Genomic DNA, 21,704 nt, shown 5'->3' on the forward strand with positions numbered 1-21,704 from the left:
CTTCTGATCATATGGAAGTTGTATATTAAACTTTCTAAGAAACTGTTAAAACCTTTTCCAAAATGGCTGTATTATTTTACATTCTTGTGAGTAACGTATGAGAAATCTAGTTTCTCTGCATCCTCACCAGTACTTGGTAAGGTCAGTTTAAAAAAGGATAGCCATTCTAATAAGAGTGTAGTAGTATTTCATTGTGGCTTAATTTGCATTTCCCTAACTCAACGAAACTATGAGCCATGCCTGTGTAGGGCCACCCAAGATGGAGGGGTCGTGGTAGAGAGTTCTAACAAAATGTGGCCCACTGGAGAAGGGAATGGCAAACCACTTCAGCATTCTTGCCTTGAGAACCCCATGAACAGTATGAAAAGGCAAAGAGATATGACACTGAAAGATGAACTCCCCAGGTTAATAGGTGCCCAATATGCTATTGGAAAAGAGTAGAGAAATAACTCCAGAAGGAATGAAGAGCCTGAACCAAAATAGGAACAATGCCCAGTTGTGGATGTGTCTGGTGGTGAAAGTAAACTCCAGTGCTATAAAGAACAATATTCCATAGGAACCTGGAACATTAGATCCATGAATCAGGATCAATTGTAAGTGGTCAAATAGGAGATGGCAAGAGTAAACATTGACATTTTAGGAATCAGTGAACTAAAATGGACCGGAATGGGCAAATTTAATTCAGATGACCATTATATGAACTACTCTGGGCAAGAATCCCATAAAAGAAATGGACTAGTCTTCATAGTCAACAAGAGTCCAAAATGCAGTTCAGTTCAGTTCAGTTGCTCAGTCATGTCCAACTCTTTGTGACCCCATAGTCTGCAACACGCCAGGCTTCCCTGTCCATCACCAACTCCTGGAGCTTGCTCAAACTCATGTCCATTGAGTCAGTGATGCCATCCAACCATCTCATCCTCTGTTGTCCCCTTCTCCTCCTGCTTTCAATCTTTCCCAGCATCAGGGTCTTTTCCAGTGAGTCAGTTCTTCATATCAGGTGGCCAAAGTATTGGAGCTTCAACTTCAACATCAGTCCTTCCAAGGAATATTCAAGACTGATTTCCTTTAGGATTGACTGGTTTGATCTCCTTGCAATCCAAGGGAATCTCAAGAGTCTTCTCCAACACCACAGTTCAGAAGCATCAATTCTTTGGTGCTCAGCTTTCTTTATGGTACAACTCACATCCATATATGACTACTGGAAAAACCATAGCTTTGACTAGATGGACCTTTGTTGGCAAAGTAATCTCTCTGCTTTTTACTATCCTGTCTAGGTTGGTCATACTTTTTCTTCCAAGGAGCAAGTGTCTTTTGATTTCATGGCTTCACTCACCATCTGCAGTGATTTTGGACCCAAGAAAATAAAGTCTGTCACCGTTTCTATTGTTTCCCCATCTATTTGCCATGAAGTGATGGGACTGGATGCCATGATCTTCATTTTTTGACTGTTGAGTTTTAAGCCAACTTTTTCACTCTCCTCTTTCACTTTCATCAAGAGGCTCTTTAGTTCCTCTTCTGCCATAAGGGTGGTGTTATCTACATATCTAAGAGGTTATTGATGTTTCTCCCTGCAATCTTGATTCCAGCTTGTGCTTCATCCAGCCTGGCATTTCTGTAGATGTATTCTGCATACAAGTTAAATAAGCAGGGTGACAATATACAACCTTGACGTACTCCTTACCTGATTTGGAACTAGTCTGTTGTTCCATGTCCATGTTCTAACTGTTGCTTCTTGACCTGCATACAGATTTCTCAGGAGGCAGGTAAGGTGGTCTGGTAGTCCCATCTCGTGAAGAATTTCCCAGTTTGTTGTGATCCACACAGTCGAAGGCTTTAGCATAGTCAATGAAGCAGAAGTAGTTGTTTTTCTGGAACCCAAAATGCAGTATGTGGGTGCAATCTCAAAAATAACAAAATGATCTTTATTCATCTCCAAGGCAAACCATTCAATATCACAGTAATCCAAGTCTATGCCCCAACCACTAATGCCGAAGAAGCTGAAGTTGAACAGTTCTATGAAGACCTACAAGACCTTCTAGAACTAACACCAAAATAAGATGTCTTTTTCATCATAGGGGACTGGAATACAAAAATAGGAAGTCAAGAGCTATCTGGAGTAACAGGCAAGTTTGGCCCTGAAATACAAAATGAAGCAGGCCAAAGGCTAACAATTTTGCCAAGAGAATGCACTGGTCATAGCAAACACCCTTTCCTAACACAAGAGATGACTCTACACATGGACATCACTAGATGGTCAATACTGAAATCAGATTGATTATTTTCTTTGCAGCCAAAGATGGAGAAGCCCTATACAGTCATCAAAAACAAGACTGGGAGCTGACTGTGGCTCAGACCAGATCATGAACTCCTTATTGCAAAATTCAGACTTAAATGGAAGAAAGTAGGGAACCGCTAGGCCATTCAGGTACAACCTAAATCAAATCCCTTTCAATTACACAATGAAAGTGACAAATAGATTCAAGGAATTAGATCAGATAGACACAATGCCTGAAGAACTATGGGTGGAGATTTGTAACACTGTATAAGAGGTGGTAATCAAAACCATCCCCAAGAAAAATAAGTAGAAAAGGCAAAATGGTTGTCTAAGAAGGTCTTACAAATAGCTGAGAAAAGAAGAGAAGCGAAAGGCAAAGGAGAAAGGGAAGGGAAGATATATCCATCTGCAGCGTTCCAAAGAATAGCAAGGACAGATAAGAAAGCCTTCCTCTGCGATCAATGCAAATAAATAGAGGAAAACAATAGACTGGGAAAGACTAAAGATATCTTCAAGAAAATTAGAGATACTAAAGGCACATTTCATGCAAAGATGAGCACAATAAAGGACAGAAATCATATAGACCTAAGAGAAGCAGAGGATATTCAAAAGAGGTGGCAAGAATACACAGAAGAACTATACCAAAAAATCTTCATGACCCAGATAACCATGATGGTGTCATCACCAACCTAGAGCCAGACATCCTGGAGTGTGAAGTCAAATGGACCTTAGGAAGCATCACTACAAACAAAGCTAGTGGAGGTGATGGAATTCCAGCTGAGCTATTCAAATCCTGAAAGATGATGCAGTGAAAGTGCTGCATTTATTATGTCAGAAAATTTGGAAAACTCAACAGTGGCCACAGAACTGAAAAAGGTCAGTTTTCATTCCTGTTACAAGGAAAGGCAGTGCCAAAGATTGTTCAAACTACCACACAATTGCACTCATTTCACACACTAGCAAAGTAATGCTCAAAATTCTCCAAACCAGGCTTCAACAGTACATGAACTGAGAACTTCCAGATGTTCAAGCTGGATTTAGAAAAGATAGAGGAACCAAAGATCAAGTTTCCAACATCCGTTGGATCATAGAAAAAGCAGGAGAATTCCAGAAAAACATCTACTTCTGATTCATTGACTGTGCTAAAGTCTTTGTGTTGATCACTATAAACTGTGGGAAATTCTTAAAGAGATGGGAGTACCAGACCACCTTACCTGCTTCCTGAGAAACCTGTATGCAGGTCAAGAAGCACCAGCTAGAACAAGACTGGGAAAAATGGACTAGTTCAAAATTGGGAAAGAAGTACATCAAGGCTGTATATTTTTACCCTGCTTATTTAACTTGTATGCAGATTACATCATGGGAAATGCCAGGCTGGATGACGCACAAGCTGGAATCAAGATTGCTGGGAGAAATATCAATAACCTCAGATATGCAGATGACACCACGCTTATGGCAGAAAGGGAAGAGGAACTAAAGAGCCTCTTGATGAAAGTGAAAGAGGACAGTGAAAAAGTTGGCTTAATGCTCAACATTCAGAAAACTAAGATCATGGCATCTAGTCCCATCACTTCATGGCAAATAGATCGGGAAACAATGGAAACAGTGACAGACTTTACTTTGGGGGGCTCCAAAATCACTGCAGATGGTGACTGCAGCCAAGATATTAAAACACAGATGCTCCTTGGAAGAAAAGCTGTGACCAACCTAGACAGCATAGTAAAAAACAGAGACATTACTTTGCCGACAGTGGTCCATCTAGGCAAAGCTATGGATTTTCTAGTAGTCAGGTATGCATGTGAGAGTTCGATGGTAAAGTAGGCCAAGCACCAAAGAATTGATGCTTCTGAACTGTGGTGTTGGAGAAGACTCTTGAGATTCCCTTGGACTGCAAGGAGATCAAACCAGTCAATCCTAAAGGAAATCAGTCCTGAATATTCCTTGGAAGGACTGATGTTGAAGTTGAAGCTCCAATACTTTGGCCACCTGATGTGAAGAACTGACTCATTGGAAAAGACCCTGATGCTGGGAAAGATTGAAAGCAGGAGGAGAAGGGGTCGACAGAGGTTGAGATGGATAAATGGCATCACTGACTCGATGGACATGAGTTTGAGCAAGCTCCGGGAGTTGGTGACAGACAGGGAAGCCTGGCATGTTGCAGTCCATGGGGTTGCAAAGAGTTGGACACAGCTGAGTGACTGAAAACAACAAATGACTAATTATGTTGAGCATTTTTCATTTACTTATCTGCCATCTCTATATTTTCTTTGGTGACGTGTCTATTAAAATCTTTTGCCCATTTTTTTTTTACTGGATTGTTTTGTAATTATTGAGTTTTGAGAATTTTTTTTTTACATATCCTGGATACAAGTCCCTTATAATGTGTGTCTTGCAAATATTTTCCCCTCAAATAATGAGGTGTCTTCTCTTGATATATTTTGAAGAAGAGTTTCAATTTTGATAAAAGTCCAATTTTCAATTTTTTCTGTCTTTAATATTTATTTAATTTACTTGGCTGCTCCAGATCTTAGTTATGGCACATGGGATCCAGTTCCCTGATCAAGGATCAAACTCAGGCCGTCTGCACTGGGAGCGAAGTCCCAGCCACTATACCACTAGGGAAGTCCCTTACTTTTTTCTTTTATCAATCATGTTTAGTTTCACATCTAGGAAATCTTTGCCTAACCAAATTATAAAGATTTTCTCATCTGTTTTCTTTTAGAATTTTATAATTTGGTTTTATATTTAGGTTCTCTGATCCATTTTGGTTATTTATTAAATATGATACAAGATATGGGAGGTGCTTTTTACTTTTTGGCCACACCTTGCAGCATTCAGGTCCCAACCAGGGATCAAACCCATGCCTCCTGCAGTGGAAGCATAGAGTCCTAACCACTGGAGAACCAGGGAAGTCCCAGAGATACTTTTTATTTTTTTACATATAGGTGTCTAATTGTTCCAGCACTATTTGTTGAAAAGACTGACCTCTATTGAATTGGCTTCACACTCTTGTCAGTGTATACATAAGTCTATTTTTGAATTCTATTCTGTTGCATTGATCTATTCACATAGTAAAGATTGGTTTCTATTTAAATATGGTTGAATTGAAGATGCAGCCAAGAGAATGTACTTAGGAGCCATACTGCCTAAATCTGAGTCTCAGTTTAAGCAAGCACTTACTGTGTCACCTTGGCCAGGTTATTTAGCCTCTGGGTACCTCAATTTTCTCATCTGTAAAATAGAGATAATTATATTGATAGTGTTACAGACTAGGGTTCTTGGCCTACCCCAATCAATAGCAATTGACTAGAGTCCAGACAAGAACAGATTTGAGAGATGGACTGAAAAGAAGTCCATCTCAGTAAAGAAGTCTGAGCCCCAAAGAATTGATGCTTTTCAACTGTGCTATTGGAGAAGACTCTTGAGAGTCCCTCGGACAGCAAGGAGATCAAACCAGTTAATCCTAAAGGAAATCAACCCTGAATACTCATTTGAAGGACTGATGCTAAATCTGAAGCTCCAATATTTTGGCCAGCTGATGCAAAGAACCGACTCATTGGAAAAGACCCTGATGCTGGGAAAGATTGAGGGCAGAAGAGGGGGCTGATAGAGGATGAGATAGTTAGATAGTATCACCGATTCAATGGACATGACTTTGAGCAGACTCTGGGAGATAGTGAAGGACAGGGAAGCCTGGCATGTTGCATCCATGGACTCACAGAGTCAGACAAGACTGAGTGACTGAACAACAACAGACAAGAAACTCAGGCAAGGCTTTACCAGGTCCCCTGCTGCAGCAGCAGAGTGGTGCAAGAACAAACAGCAGATCCCCTTGCTTGTTCACTCCCTGCTGGGGGTGGCAGCAAGCTTGTTCCTTATATGAGATGAGTGTAGGAGTGTGTCTAGGGGTCAGGCTGGAGGGGTGGCTTAGGTGTTTTGCCCACTCATGAGGTGGTGTCATGTGCAGACAGCATGCTGCAGTATCCTGCTTTTGCTCTTGACACACCCTGTTTTTGCTGCAGGCTCTTCAAAAGTGGCAGTTGAGTTTTTTGGTCTCTTTGTATCTTTTGGGTCCAGAATTTGCCCTAACTGAGCCAAGACTATGGTTTTTCCAGTGGTCATGTATGGATGTGAGAGTTGGACTGTGAAGAAAGCTGAGTGCTGAAGAATTGATGCTTTTGCACTGTGGTGTTGGAGAAGACTCTTGAGAGTCCCTTGGACTGCAAGGAGATAAAACCAGTTCATCCTAAAGGAGATCAGTCCTGGGTGTTCTTTGGAAGGACTGATGCTAAAGCTGAAACTCCAGTACTTTGGCCACCTCATGTGAAGAGTTGACTCATTGGAAAAGACTCTGATGCTGGGAGGGATTGGGGGCAGGAGGAGAAGGGGACGACAGAGGATGAGATGGCTGGATGGCATCACTGACTCGATGGATGTGAGTGTGAGTGAATTCCGGGAGTTGGTGATGGACAGGGAGGCCTGGCGTGCTGCGATTCATGGGGTCGCAAAGAGTCGGACACGACTGAGCGACTGAACTGAACTGAACTGAGCTTGCATGCAGTTATTTTTTAGTCCCGTGTAGTTTCTTTGTATTTTGTTGCTGGAGGAAACGTGTGTCTAGGTACAAGCATTGCAGCACTGCAGCAAAGGGTCCCAGGTCCCAGGCCTGCCTCAATAGTACACAACCTTCATAGGGGTTTTTATGAGGATTGAGTGAATGATTATAAAGCATTTAAATGGTGCCTGGTACCTATGTAATGCTTCTTATACTCCTGAGTTTTATTTTGAGCTTCTACCAAGACCAGATTTCCACTGAAACTAACAAATTCCATTATTTCATCTCAGACTACTATGGAAATTTAACTGTGGAGTTGAATAATAATGAAAAATTTCCATAACGGCTCAGTAAAAAAATAATATGTTCACTTTTGTTTTCAGTCAGGAAAATAATATTTTCCTTTGTTTAGTAGCTGTATCTGGGGAATCCCAATTCCTGAAATGTTTCTTTGATTTTGAGAGTATATCCACTACGTTTCAAAGCTTGTAGTTAGAAATATGGATTAAACTAACCTCACTTCATAAGTAATTCTTGTGAAAAAGTAGTTTAAAAACTTGAACTTTTGTGTTTGTCATTTGGGGTACTTTGAGGACTAGTAACTTTTGTAAAAGTATTACAGTACTAAACTTTAAGTTGTTTATCACTTTTTGTTTTGAAGAGCTTTCAGGAATTGTTGAGAAAGTAAGTACAGCAACATAAATCCTAAATTTCTTTTTTTGTAGATCATATTGATAGTCCAAATAACTTTATACTATAGAACTCTTTAGCTATAGGATTAATTTCTGAATGAATGTGAGAACTGAAGTGTCCAGGTGAAATACTTAGAATAGTAAATTACATTTAATTCCTCAGCATTAGCAGCTGTTATAGACTGATTGTTTGTGGTTCCCCACCCCCACCTCCAAATTCATATGTTGAATTCCTAACTCCCAGTATGGTTGATTTTATTTGAAGATGGGGCCTCTAAGGAAATAATTAAAGTTAAATGAGGTCATAAAGGTGGGACCCTGATCTGACAAGATTAGTACTCTTATAAGAAGAGACATCAGAAAGCTTACCCTGCACTCACCCAGGAAAGACCATGTAAGGATAATTCAAAAAGGCAACCATCCAAAAGACAAAAAGAGAGGTCTCTCCAGAAACCAACCCCAGTGGCACCTTGATTTTGTACTTCCCAGCCTCCAGAATTGTGAAAAATAAATTTCTGTTTTTTAACTTAACCAGTCTGTATTATTTTCTTATGGCAGCCAGCCTTAGTCTACTCAGACCATTATAACAAGATACCATAGACTGGGTGGCTTAAACAACAGAGATTTATTTTGCACAGTTTTGGAGGCTGGGAGGTACAAAATCAAGGTGCCAGCAGATGCAGTGTCTGGTGTCAGAGATAAATACTGCTGGACATTAGTTAAAGCAGTGAAAACAGATCTTGTTCAGTAACTCCTGACAGGGGAAACAGCTGAGTTCCATTCCAATTTGTGCAGCAGTGATTTAAGCCATTTAAGAGAGAATGAGGGATGGGGGAAGAGCAGGGCCTCAGTAGAGTCAGAGAAGTGAAAAATTACAAAGTTGGTCCTTGTAAATGAGAATAGGCCAGCCATGTTTGTTAGCTGGCAATTTAGAAGTTAAGATCTTATCTTCCCACAGAGACTGGTAAACAGAGACCCTGTCCTTCCTAATAATTACATTTCGTAGCAGTGGCTCTCTGGTCCTTGAGAAAGACACTTCTAGTAAGGAATACAGTCACAATTGTAAGCCCTTTTCAGTAAATGTTCTAAGAAAGGGAGGTCACGGGCCTATCATCAGATATTGGCTAGAACAAATAGTAAATGTTCATGTAAGGTTGAGCTTTCTCAGGCAGACATTTTAATAGGACATAGCCTTGTGCTACTAGAAGCCTTGCTAGAGTTTGGTCAAGTTACTTAGTGCAAGGATTTGAATGGGCTTGCAGCGTGCCAAGAGTTCTGTATTTCTCACTGGTGAAAGCCCTCTTCCTACTTGTAGTTAGCTGCCATTTTCCTGTGTATTCACATGCCCTTCTTTTCCTCAGTGCCTGCCTGCATCTCTTCTTATAAGGGCATTAATTCCATCCTGAGGGCTCCTCCCTCATGACCTCCTCTAAACCTAGTTGGGCTTCCCTCATAGCTCAGTCGGTAAAGAATCTGCCTGCAATGCAGGAAACCTGGGTTTGATTCCTGGGCTGGGAATATCCCCTGGAGAAGGACATGGCAATCCACTCTAGTATTCTTGCCTGGAAAATCCCATGGACAGAGGAGCCTGGCAGGCTACAGTCCATGGGGTCACAAGAGTCAGACAGGACTTAGTGACTAAACCACCAAACAAACCTAATTACCTCCAAAGTCCCCACCTCCAAATACCATCACATCAAGGGATTAGAGCTTCAAGGCATGAATTTTGAGACAACACATTCAGTCCATAATGCAGCCCAAGCCTAAAACAGCAGCTCAGTATTTTTGAAGTTAAGGATAGATTTTCTTTCTGCATTTGCAACAAGTCTTAACTACACTAGTGATATAGTACTAGTTATATTATAATTAATATAGTTGAAATTTCTGTATGTTAAATACTCTGTGTTTATAATATATCATAAGTCATTTCCCATGCCAAAAAAATAGCTGAATTCCTTTAAGAAGTATTAACTGTTTTATTTTTTATCTTTATCCAAACAGTGGTTTGTTTCCTACTTAATTCTGAGATAAATAATGCTTGCAGACTTTTGAACTTGCTATCTATGTCTTACACAAAGATAATTTGTCCAGGATCTTGAAGCCAAATAAATTCCCCAGAAAAATACATAAAATTTTTACATAAAAATTTTAAGGAGTTTCTGGTACAGTGAGAGTAACCATACTGAAGCTTGAAGATTTCCCCTTGCTCATTGAGTTTGAGGCCTTGGTAGAGACAGACCAACTCCTGGGCTCTTTTTTTAAAAAACAAAAAAACCTGTTGGTGGCACTCTGCTGCTGCTCTAGATCTTCTCATTCCCACTGTGGGAGGTGGACTGGTGCCAAGAGACAAGCTGAAGACTACAGAGTGTTTTTTATCCTGCTTAAGGCCTAAAGCAGAACCAACTTCAACCACTCTTGCATGTTGCTGACTAGATCAATATTCTATTATCCTGCTCCATGACCGCATTCCCATCCCCTTCCACTGTTTGTGTTTTTGTTCTTTATTCTTGATCATTCTTGACAGAAAGTTACCTAATTTTTAGATCCCCACCCTCCACCAAAAAAAAATAAACACCTATTTGGGGCTTTGCTGATGTTTTCTACTGTATATTTGATTTCTAAATCAGTAGTCATATTATTTTTATCTCTTTTCCTTCTACTACAGAAAGTCAGTTTATTCTACTTTTTATTGTCTAATTTCTTAGGATGGACATTTAATGCATTAATCGGAGAGTTTTTATTGCAGCTATATAAGCACCATTTTTGGTGCATTCCATAGATGGTTTTTTAACATTTAATCCTAAATATTTTAGGTTATCTATTATTTAAAATAGAGACTTTCTTTATGATCTAGTACTAGTACATGAAAACGAAGATCATGGCATCTGGTCCCATCACTTCATGGCAAATAGATGGGGAAACAGTGGAAACAGTGTCAGACTTTATTTTGGGGGGCTCCAAAATCACTGCAGATGGTGACTGCAGCCATGAAATTAAAAGATGCTTACTCCTTGGAAGAAAAGTTATGACCAACCTAGATAGTACACTGAAAAGCAGAGACATTACTTTGCCAACAAAGGTCCATCTAGTCAAGGCTATGGTTTTTCCAGTGGTCATGTATGGATGTGAGAGTTGGACTGTGAAGAAAGCTGAGTGCCGAAGAACTGATGCTTTTGAACTGTGGTGTTGGAGAAGACTCTTGAGAGTCCCTTTGACTGCAAGGAGATATAACCAGTTCATCCTAAAGGAGAGCAGTCCTGGGTGTTCTTTGGAAGGAATGATGCTAAAGCTGAAACTCCAGTACTTTGGCCACCTGATATGAAGAGTTGACTCATTGGGAAAGACCCTGATGCTGGGAGGGATTGGGGGCAGGAGGAGAAGGGGACGACAGAGGATGAGATGGCTGGATGGCATCATCGACTCGATGGACATGAGTTTGGGTGAACTCCAGGAGTTGGTGATGGACAGGGAGGCCTGGCATGCTGCGATACATGGGGTCAAAAAAGAGTTGGACACGACTGAATGACTGAACTGAACTGAACACTAGTACATGATGTTTTAAAAAAATCTCCCATGTGTGCTTGAGAGAAAAACATGTGTATACGCTACTAGTTGGATGCTAGAACTCAAACTTATTCATTGTGTATTCTGGATCTCCTAGAATTGTGGAATTTGGGAGGAGATGTTTTTGGTGGCGGGGGTTGGGGGTGGTCTGCTAGTCCAATCAATATTTGAGAAGCAGCATTAGAAAACACTCCTTAGATTTTAATTTGCTAATTCTGAGGATCTGGAGAGATCCTAAATCACTATCAAAGTTAATCACCACCCATTTTTTCTTAGCTCTTCACAAGCACAGGGTTTTTACCCTGTCCTGAATTTGCTCCCAAGGAATTCTAGACCAGCAGTCTGAGTCCCAGTAGGTGTAGGGGAAGTATTGTTGTCTCAAGATTTGGGAGGGGGAGAAGCAAGAGCAGAAATCTGAGTTTCCTTTTCTGTTTTATCTTTCACACCCACCACAGGGGTTTTTCATCATTTCCCCTTTTCTTAGTGTTTTTCTTACTTGGTCCATTTGAGATTGATCTTGGGCAGTTGGGAGCCAACAACTATGCTAGTTCGGTATCTTGGTAGAGACCAAACTGGAGCACTGTACCTGTATATGTATGCATCACCTGTAAAATCCTACAAATGGAATTGTTTGAACACCCCTTCCCACTTTAAACCTGTTTTGCCTCTTGTATTTTCTTTTTTTTTTCTTTTTGGTGTGTGACACTGTGCTGTGCTATGCAAAGTCACTTCAGTCGTGTCCAACTCTTTGTGATTCCACGGGCTGTAGCCCACCAGCATCCTTTGTCCATGGGATTCTCCAGGCAAGAATACTGGAGTAGTTTGCCATTCTCTTCTCCAGGGATCTTCCCCACCCAGGGATCAAACCCGTGTCTCTTATGTCTCCTGCATTGCAGGCATATACTTTATGACTAGCGCTACCTGCACCACCAGCATCCAATCACATAAACCAGAGCAGTGTTTTTTCAAACCTGTGGGTGGGATAATAGAAAATATTAGGGATTTAACACGAAATAAGCATAAGTGTTATTTTGTGAAACTTTAATTTCATTGGTATGTGTATGCAAATATTCATATATATGTGTACTGGGCTGTGCTGGATAATGTTCTAATGTGGATTGTAGTCAAAAAGATTGAAAAACCAGACTAGAGAGCTAGGTATCATGTTTGACTCATCCTTCTGCCTTACCTCCTACAGCCACTGAATTACTAAATCTGCTGATTCTACTTCCTCAATTTCTCAAATTCATCCTATCTTCCTCTTCCCTGCTAACCGCTGATCTAGTTCCAGCCCTTTCTGGATGACTGCAACCGTCTCTCCAATCCCTTATGATTATACAGTGGAAGTGAGAAATATATTTAAGGGACTAGGTCTGATAGAGTGCCTGATGAACTATGGACGGAGGTTCGTGACATTGTACAGGAGACAGGGATCAAGACCATCCCCATGGAAAAGAAATGCAAAAAAGCAAAATGGCTGTCTGGGGAGGCCTTACAAATAGCTGTGAAAGAAGCAAAAAGCAAAGGAGAGAAGGAAAGATATATACGCATTTGAATGCAGAGCTCCAAAGAATAGCAAGGAGAGATAGGAAAGACTTCCTCAGTGATCAATGCAAAGAAATAAACGAAAACAATAGAATGGGAAAGACTAGAGATATCTTCAAGAAAATGAGAGATACCAAGGGAACATTTCATGCAAAGATGGGCTCAATAAAGGACAGAAATGGTATGGACCTAACAGAAGCAGAAGATATTAAGAAGATGTGACAAGAATACACGGAAGAACTGTACAAAAAGATCTTCATGACCCAGATAATCATGATGGTGTGACCACTCACCTAGAGCCAGACATCTTGGAATGTGAAGTCAAGTGGGCCTTAGAAAGCATCACTACGAACAAAGCTAGTGGAGGTGATGGAATTCCAGTTGAGCTATTTCAAATCCTAAAAGATGATGCTGTGAAAGTGCTGCACTCAACATGTCAGCAAATTTGAAAAACTCAGCAGTGGCCACAGGACTGGAAACAGTCAGTTTTCATTCAATCCCTAAGAAAGGCAATGCCAAAGAATGCTCAAACTACTGCACAATTGCACTCATCTCACATGCTAGCAAAGTAATGCTCAAAATTCTCCAAGCCAGGCTTCAGCGATATGTGAACTGTGAACTTCCAGATGTTCAAGCTGGTTTTAGAAATGGCAGAGGAATCAGAGATCAAATTGCCAACATCAGCTGGATCATGGAAAAAGCAAGAGAGTTCCAGAAAAACATGTTTCTGCTTTATTGGCTATGCCAAAGGCTTTGACTGTGTGGATCACAATAAACTGTGGAAAATTCTGAAAGAGATGGGAATGTCAGACCACCTGAACTGCCTCTTGAGAAATCTGTATGCAGGTCAGGAAGCAACAGTTAGAACTGGACATGGAACAACGGACTGGTTCCATATAGGAAAAGGAGTACATCAAGGCTATATATTGTCACTCTGCTTATTTAACTTATATGCAGAGTACATCATGAGAAACGCTGGACTGGATGAAGCACAAGCTGGAATCAAGATTGCCAGGAGAAATATCAATAACCTCAGATATGCAGATGACACCACCCTTATGGCAGAAAGTGAAGAAGAACTAAAGAGCCTCTTGATGAAAATGAAAGAGGAGAGTGAAAAAGTTGGCTTAAAAATCAACATTCAGAAAACTAAGATCATGGCATTTGTCCCCATCACTTCATGGCAAATAGATGGGGAAACAGTGGAAACAGTGGCTGACCTTTTTTTGGGCTCCAAAATGACTGCAGATGATGATTGTAGCCATGAAATTAAAAGACGCTTACTCCTTGGAAGGAAAGTTATGACCAACCTAGATAGCATATTAAAAAGCAGAGACGTTACTTTATGAACAAAGGTCCGTCTAGTCAAGGCTATGGTTTTTCCTGTAGTCATGTATGGATGTGAGAGTTGGACTATAAAGAAAGCTGAGCGCCAAGGAATTGATGCTTTTGAAGTGTGGTGTTGGAGAAGACTCTTGAGAGTCCCTTGGACTGCAAGGAGATCCAACCAGTCCATCCTAAAGGAGATCAGTCCTGGGTGTTCACTGGAAGGATTGATGTTGAAGCTGAAACTCTAGTACTTTGGCCACCTGATGCGAAGAGCTGACTCATTTGAAAAGACCCTGATGCTGGGAAAGATTGAGGGTGGGAGGAGAAGGGGACAACAGAGGATGAGATGGTTGGATGGCATCATTGACTCAATGGACATGAGTTTGAGTAAACTCCAGGAGTTGGTGATGGACTGGGAGGCCTGGTGTGCTGCAGTTCATGGGTTCTCAAATAGTCGGACACGACTGAGCTACTGAACTGAAACTGAACTGAACTCCAATCCCCATGCCATTTGTCTTTATTCTTACCAGAATAATCATCCTAAAATGTAAATTTTGCTTATTTATTTCCTTTTGTGGTACCTTATTACCCATAGATCACTTCCAAGTTTCATAATATGGCCCCTGCCTTTCTCTCTAGCTTTATTTGCTCCTATTACAGTTTCACTGGTAACACCAAACCACTTTCCATTTTCCTCACACTCCCTGAAGAGTTATTTTGTTTCATTTCTTTCGTTTTTGCCTGATAAGGGAAGGGAGATCCTTTACTCCCATCCCTTTTACCTGGTGAACTTCAGCTTATTCATTCTCACTTTAAATAGGAAGTCTTATACCCCTACCTTCCCTACCCCTGGTGTTGCTTCTCTGTATTTCCAGAATATTCTGGGCATCTCTCATTACCCAGCCATGTTATTTTATTGTTTTTTTCCCAAAAAATTCAGATGTCCAATTTATTTATTTATAACTTTTAATTTTGTATTGGAGTATAACCAATTAATGATGCTGTGATAGTTTCAGGTGAACAGTGAAGGGACTCAGCCATACGTATATATGTATCCTTTTACCCCCAGACTCCCATAACATCAGCCAGGTTGTTTTAAAATTATTTGTTTAGTTAGTGTTCAGTCCTTTTATGGAAAAAACTGGCCATATTCATTTTCGTGCTTAAAACAATGTCTGGCTCTTATTGGGTGTTCAGGAGACTGAATGGGTGAGTGACTGAAGATCTAGAAAGTTAAAGTGCCTTTTTCATTCATGTTGCTTATAGGTGACCAAATTGAGACTAGAAAAGAGGTGCCTCTTTTGTTGCCTCATGCTACAGACCAATATTTCTTCTAGTACATTGTGTAAAACCAAATGAGTACAACAGTTATTGTGTAATACTGAATAAGTCACTTTAAGCTAGTTTGCAAATGATTAAGGTGATTAAATTATTCCTTTGTACATAATGAAGTTTTTGATGTACTATACCTATGGGAGCCTGTTTCTGCTACATGAATAGTTTTGCCTGAAACTTAATATTCACAAAGAGGTAAGACAGTGCAAGTAGATTTCAAAGTAATTTGGAGAAATCAAAATGGTCTTTTAATGACTGTATTTTGAGAGGTCAGCTAAAATTTAAAAGATAATGGAAACAATCTAGATGTCCATTAGCAGATGAATGGATAAGAAAGCTGTGGTACATATACACAATGGAGTATTACTCAGCCATTAAAAAGAATTCATTTGAATCAGTTCTGATGAGATGGATGAAACTGGAGCCGATTATACTGAGTGAAGTAAGCCAGAAAGAAAAACACCAATACAGTATACTAACACGTATATATGGAATTTAGAAAGATGGCAATGACGACCCTGTATGCAAGACAGGAAAAAAGACACAGATGTGTATAACGGACTTTTGGACTCAGAGGGAGAGGGAGAGGGTGGGATGATTTGGGAGAATGGCATTCTAACATGTATACTATCATGTAAGAACTGAATCACCAGTCTATGTCCGATGCAGGATACAGCATGCTTGGGGCTGGTGCATGGGGATGACCCACAGAGATGTTATGGGGAGGGAGGTGGGAAGGGGGTTCATGTTTGGAAACGCATGTAAGAATTAAAGATTTTAAAATTAAAAAAATAAAAAACTAATTTAAAAAAAGGAAAAAAAAAGATAATGTGACAGATTCCAGGTATACTGTTTAAAAGATTCTGTGGGTTTTAGTTTAAAATACCTAAAGCTAGAAATGGTGAAATTTGGGAAAAAAATTATGTTGTAGGAGTAGCTTAATAAATGTTTGAATCAAATTTGTAGATACAAATTCTAACATACAATGACTCTTATGCCTTCACGTTCTTCCATTTTCTGTAGCACATTGCAGAAATCAGTTGGGGTTTAGAAAGTAAGACCCGAGGCATCAGTTTATAGAAGAAAAGAGAAGCATATTCCAATCTGGGTGTATTTCCAAATTCAGAAGTTTTAAAGAAACAGGTTTTTTTTTTTAAGTGAAGCATCAGAAAAAGAAAAGGGTCAAAGCTGAAATATTACTTAATATCATCCAATATGTAGTGTCTATGTATGAGAATTTCCCCAATTGTTTCTAAAAATTACTTTTACAGTTGATATATTGAAACAGGATCCAGCAGTGTCCACACATTGTTTGGTTGGTTTGTCCTTGAGCCTTTCTTTATCTATAACAGTTTCCTCTCCCTTTTCCCTCCCATGCCTTTTATTTATTTATTAAAAAAAATTTGTCATGTTTATTTTCTCACTATGTTGCAAAGTCAGTAAGAGTTGGAATGTATTATTTTATCATTAAAAATTGTTCCTTCCCTTCTAGGCACCATGTAGGGCTCTGAAAATCTTTCAAGTGAATGTCAAATGAAGTAGGTCTTCTGGGACTCCTAGCTGAGTTCCCAAGGACTAGGAAGGCCATTTTCTTCATAAGTCCTACCCAGTTTAGGGTATCATAAAAGGCCCTGCAGCTCTTAGTTGCCCCACTGTATCCACTAGGTTAGCCAGAACCTACCAGTTTGAGAGATGGGTAGATGTGCCTGACTGCCCCACCAAGAGATTGGACTGATTGACCTCCTCCCATGGTTTCAATGACTAGAACCCAAAGGTAGCTTTCTACTTTGGGGACTGGGTACTCAGCATATGTAAGCTCACTGGAACCCTGTGTAGGAAACTGCCAGGTCTGGTTCTAAGAAAAGTTTGTGCCGTCACCCCCACCCACATCAACCAGACATGTCTCCCAGGAAGCAGGTGTCCTGGAGACAGAGTATGTCAGGGCTCTACAATCTGTCTGTGTGGTTATTTGTGATCTTTTTTCTTTCCCTGTATTTATGAGGCTCCTAGGAAGGAGCCAGGAGTGTATAGACCCCACCTGGGGAGAGTAAAGATGACTGATTCGTTTTCTGTGTGTCCTTAGCTCTGTACTTGATTGTATCCCTGCTGGCAAAGTGAGCAGGCCTCCCCATGTCCACGATCCTAGGCTTTCCACTTGTGTATTCCCAGGCTGGCAAACCTTGGAGCCTCTGGGCTCTGAACACTACACAGTGATCATTAAAACCTGGCTTGAGTCTCTGTTCTGGCATTTTAAAAAATTGTTCCTGACACCTAATAGACAATGTTTGCTGAATAATGTTAATAATACTGAAGGTCTGTGTTTTGTTCCTACAGGTTGATCTGAAAGACTACATGTTCAGTGGACTGAAGGATGTAACAGTAGGTCGCTTACCTGGGAAAGTGGCAGGACAACAATTTCTCATTCAAGACTGTGAGAACTGTAATATCTATATTTTTGATCATTCTGCTACCGTTACTATTGATGACTGTACTAACTGTGTTGTTTTTCTGGGACCCGTGAAAGGCAGCGTGTTTTTCCGGAATTGCAGAGATTGTAAGTGTGCATTAGCCTGCCAACAGTTTCGTGTGCGGGACTGTAGAAAGCTGGAAGTCTTCTTGTGCTGCGCCACTCAGCCCATTATTGAGTCTTCCACAAATATCAAGTTTAGCTGTTTTCAATGGTACTACCCTGAATTAGCTTTCCAGTTCAAAGATGCCGGGCTCAGTATCTTCAATAATACCTGGAGTAACATTCATGACTTTACACCTGTGTCAGGAGAACGCAACTGGAGCCTTCTTCCAGAAGATGCTGTCGTTCAGGACCATATTCCTCTACCTACTACCGAAGAGCTCAAAGCTGTCCGCATTTCCACAGAAGCCAGTAGAAGTATCGTTCCAGTGTCCCGGGGTCAGAGACAGAAGAGCAGTGATGAGTCATGCTTAGTGGTATTATTTGCTGGTGATTATACTATAGCAAATGCCAGAAAACTAATTGATGAGGTAAGGAGAAGAGAGAGAACTGAAACAGACATACACCTATATAGGAACAAACCACTTCCTGGAGAACATCCATTCTTTTCAAATTGGCTATTAGAAATACAGGCAATCCTTAAATTATAGTCCTCTGCCCACTATGGATTTATCTGAAGTTAGGCCTCAAATGCTTAACCAAAGAAACTTTAAAAACATAATTAATTCAGGAAGCATCCGTTAAGCACTCATTATGTGGAAGTTACTGTTACCATATTTCATTGATTATAGGATATACCTTTGTTTTCCAGTTTTGCTTCTCTGAAATGCGTCTTACAATTGATGGAAGTTTAGAGCTGATGAAATGTAATATATGCTGGGAGGAGAGATACACAGACAAAATTATCTTCCCTGAAATAATTTCCATTCTTTATCACAAAAGTAGTACTACAAAGTGAAGCATGACCTTTTATAATTAGTTACTGGGGAAATTTATCTGGAGTTTTTAATTGTTTAGGGTGTGGGAAAGACATTTAGAAAATCACCTTTTGGAGCTTGTTTTGACTGTGAGAGCAACCTCCACATTACTTTCCTTACTTCCCTTTGCCCTATTGCCATGAAGAGGAAGTTAGTGTGGTAGAATGAGGTGGCAGCTGGGACACCAGAGGTTGTAGGCTCATGATCAGGGGCTTTTAGTGCATTCAGGAGTAGAGAAGGGTTCTTTGGGTAGCAACTTTCACTTGAGAAATAAGCGAGAATCTGGAGGTTAGGAATTCCAGAAGTAGTAATTCCTGGTTGGTGGGTGCTCCAATGGGGAGGCAGCAGTAGGATGTATTGATTATCCATTAATCAAGCTTTCTTCAGGAAGTCTCTTTGAATTTGAAAATCAAACTTCCAGAAATGGAGAGGTAAACAGAAAACTCTTTTTGAATGGATTTTTTTAAGTTGTAACATTTCTGTCAAAAAGAATGGTTTTAGGAAAAGGAAAAACAACTACAAGTGACTGCTTCTCTGAAGCTTATACATTCCACAATGTAGAAAGCCCATGTCTGAAATCTACAAAGTATATCTGAGGTCCAGTTTTCCAAACAACTGAAGCCAAGTATAATCTTAAGAATTTGATATTTTCTTTTTGATTATGCCAATCTGATAAACATGTGCTATGGATCTGGTGAGATGTAGAAAAAGTGCTCTGGCCTTTGAGCTGTCTAATCACATGTTAATCCAACATCTGAGGTAAACATTTTCATTATACTGTATGGTGATTTTTTAAAAAAATCTACATACAGTTTTCAAAAGAAGTAATTATTCAGGTTAAACTCCTTTTTGGTTGATAGTTCAAAGAGAACATAAAAAATGTATAATATGTTTAAAGAAAAAAGCCATCGAAGCAAACACTGTCATTCTTCATGAGTCATCAGACATTCTTAACCTTTTAACTTGGTATCTGATATGTGAAATGACAGGTTGTGTGCACTTGAAAGTAACCTGACCAGAAAGATTTGTGTTCTTTATATAGCCTTCTGGATTACAGAATAACTGAAATAAAAATGCAACAATAACAAAAATTAAAATGATGACAATAATAATAATAGCTAACATTTATATAGTGTTTATTATATAGTATTTAAGTGAATTAACTCACTTAATTCAGAATAACCTATGAAATAGGTGCCATTGTTCCTCTTTATACAGATAAGAAATTGAGTCACAGAGAAAGTAAGTAACCAGCAAGAGGTCACTTGCTGGTAAGCAGCAGAGCCATGATTTAAATCCAGGGAGTTTGGCTTTGTAGACCATAGTCTTAACCCTTAAGCATGATACTGTTATGCTGCCTCAGAGGTAAAGGAAAGTTTGTAAATGCCTCGTGGAGTAGAAATGTGACCAAAAGTGTGTGAAGGCAAAACAGATACTACCCTCCAGCCTAGAAGGAAGAACCATGGAACTTTTTGGCTAGAGTTATCCTAACTAATTCTGAAATCACAGAATAAAGAGAACAAAATGAAGAAAATGCCGAGTACATGTGAACAGGGTATCACAACATGCTGAAAGATCAGTGACTTATATATTAAGAGAGAGATTACATAGTTTTTTTTTTTTTAATGAAGCTAGAGTTCCTTAGAAAATATGTGTAGAAGCTAGTTAGTGCTGAGATGGAAAAAAATAAAACTTGAGTCTTCCCATATCATAACACAAATGTCTTAAAACAGCTTAGACTAAAACTGTGATCTCTAGCTCTGGTTTTGTTAAACCTGAGGAGTAGCACAGAATGTTTTTCATACTGTTTTTATAAATTAAAGCTATTATAATAGTTTTTTGAGATAGAAAGTATAAAACTTGAGAGAGTAGGAAGTCTAGAAAAACTGGGTAAACCAGAAAACACATTTCATAGGAGTCAAGAGAAATTCTTGTTGTTCAGTCACTCAGTCATGTCCAACTCTTTGGGACCCCATGGACTGCAGCATGCCAGGCTTCCCTGTCCTTCACCATGTCCCAGAGTTTGCTCAAATTCATGTCCATTGAGTCAGTGATGCCATCCAACCATCTCGTCCTCTGTCATCCAAGATGGTTGGATGGCATCACTGGAGCCTCAATTTTCTCATCTAAAAATCAGATTTCCTGCTGGCTCTTAACTGCATCACAGATATGCATAGGATAAATTAAAGTAAAAGTAGTTTGAGTTGTTTGGAAGTAACCACATGCATACGGGCTCAGTCATATCCGACTCTTTGTGACCCCATAGACTGTAACCCACCAGACTCCTCTGTCCATGAAATTGTCCAGGCAAGAACACTGGAGTGGGTTGCCATTTTTTCCTCTAGGGGATCTTCCTGACCCAGGGATCGAACCCACGTCTCCTATTTCTGCATTGGTGAGCGAGTTCTTTACGACTGCACCATCTGGGAAGTAAAGTATTGGATAATTTAAGTTGGGTAGTTACTGCTACTTTCAAGTCTTTAAAAGTAGAATTTTCATGAAACAGTTTCTTCACATGTCTGCAGTGAAATATCAAACTAGATATACTAGTTTCATAGTGCATTATTTGTTTTTAGGTAATGGTATTTTGAATTAATCATTTTATTTTTTGTCAGTTTATGTATCTGACTATAAAATGAGAGGTAATGAGCAGTCTAGGGAATTAGAAACAGATGTAGGATTGTTTCTGATATTTTAAGTAACTTTGCAGTCATCATCTGGCAGTGATGTTTATGTAATTTTCTTCTACTTTTTAAATGGGTGTTTCTTTTTATTTCTGAGGCAGCATTGAGGGCTCTAAAAAAGGATTTGAGTTTGAATCCAATTTGATGAAATGGTATGGAATAATGTAGCCATAGAATGAAATACTATCAAACATTAAAACTGATTTTATAGTAGAATAGTTGGAAAATGTTTATAACTAAGTAAGTGAAAATTTGTAGAATATTATGTATCTGATTTT

The 21,704-nt window shown here is 39.6% G+C and overlaps 1 protein-coding gene across 1 annotated transcript in view; it reads left to right on the forward strand.

The window, feature by feature from the left end:
- The window catches only part of RP2 (RP2 activator of ARL3 GTPase), a 50,534-nt gene that overhangs the window by 12,150 nt on the left and 16,680 nt on the right, over positions 1-21,704 (forward strand). Inside the window, exon 2 of the mRNA XM_068963038.1 lies at positions 17,630-18,295. Coding sequence (XP_068819139.1) covers positions 17,630-18,295 — 666 coding nt within the window. The remainder of the gene's footprint in view (positions 1-17,629; positions 18,296-21,704) is intronic.

This window comes from Capricornis sumatraensis, chromosome X, assembly GCF_032405125.1.
Source record: "Capricornis sumatraensis isolate serow.1 chromosome X, serow.2, whole genome shotgun sequence".
Classification (NCBI taxonomy): Eukaryota; Metazoa; Chordata; class Mammalia; order Artiodactyla; family Bovidae; genus Capricornis; species Capricornis sumatraensis.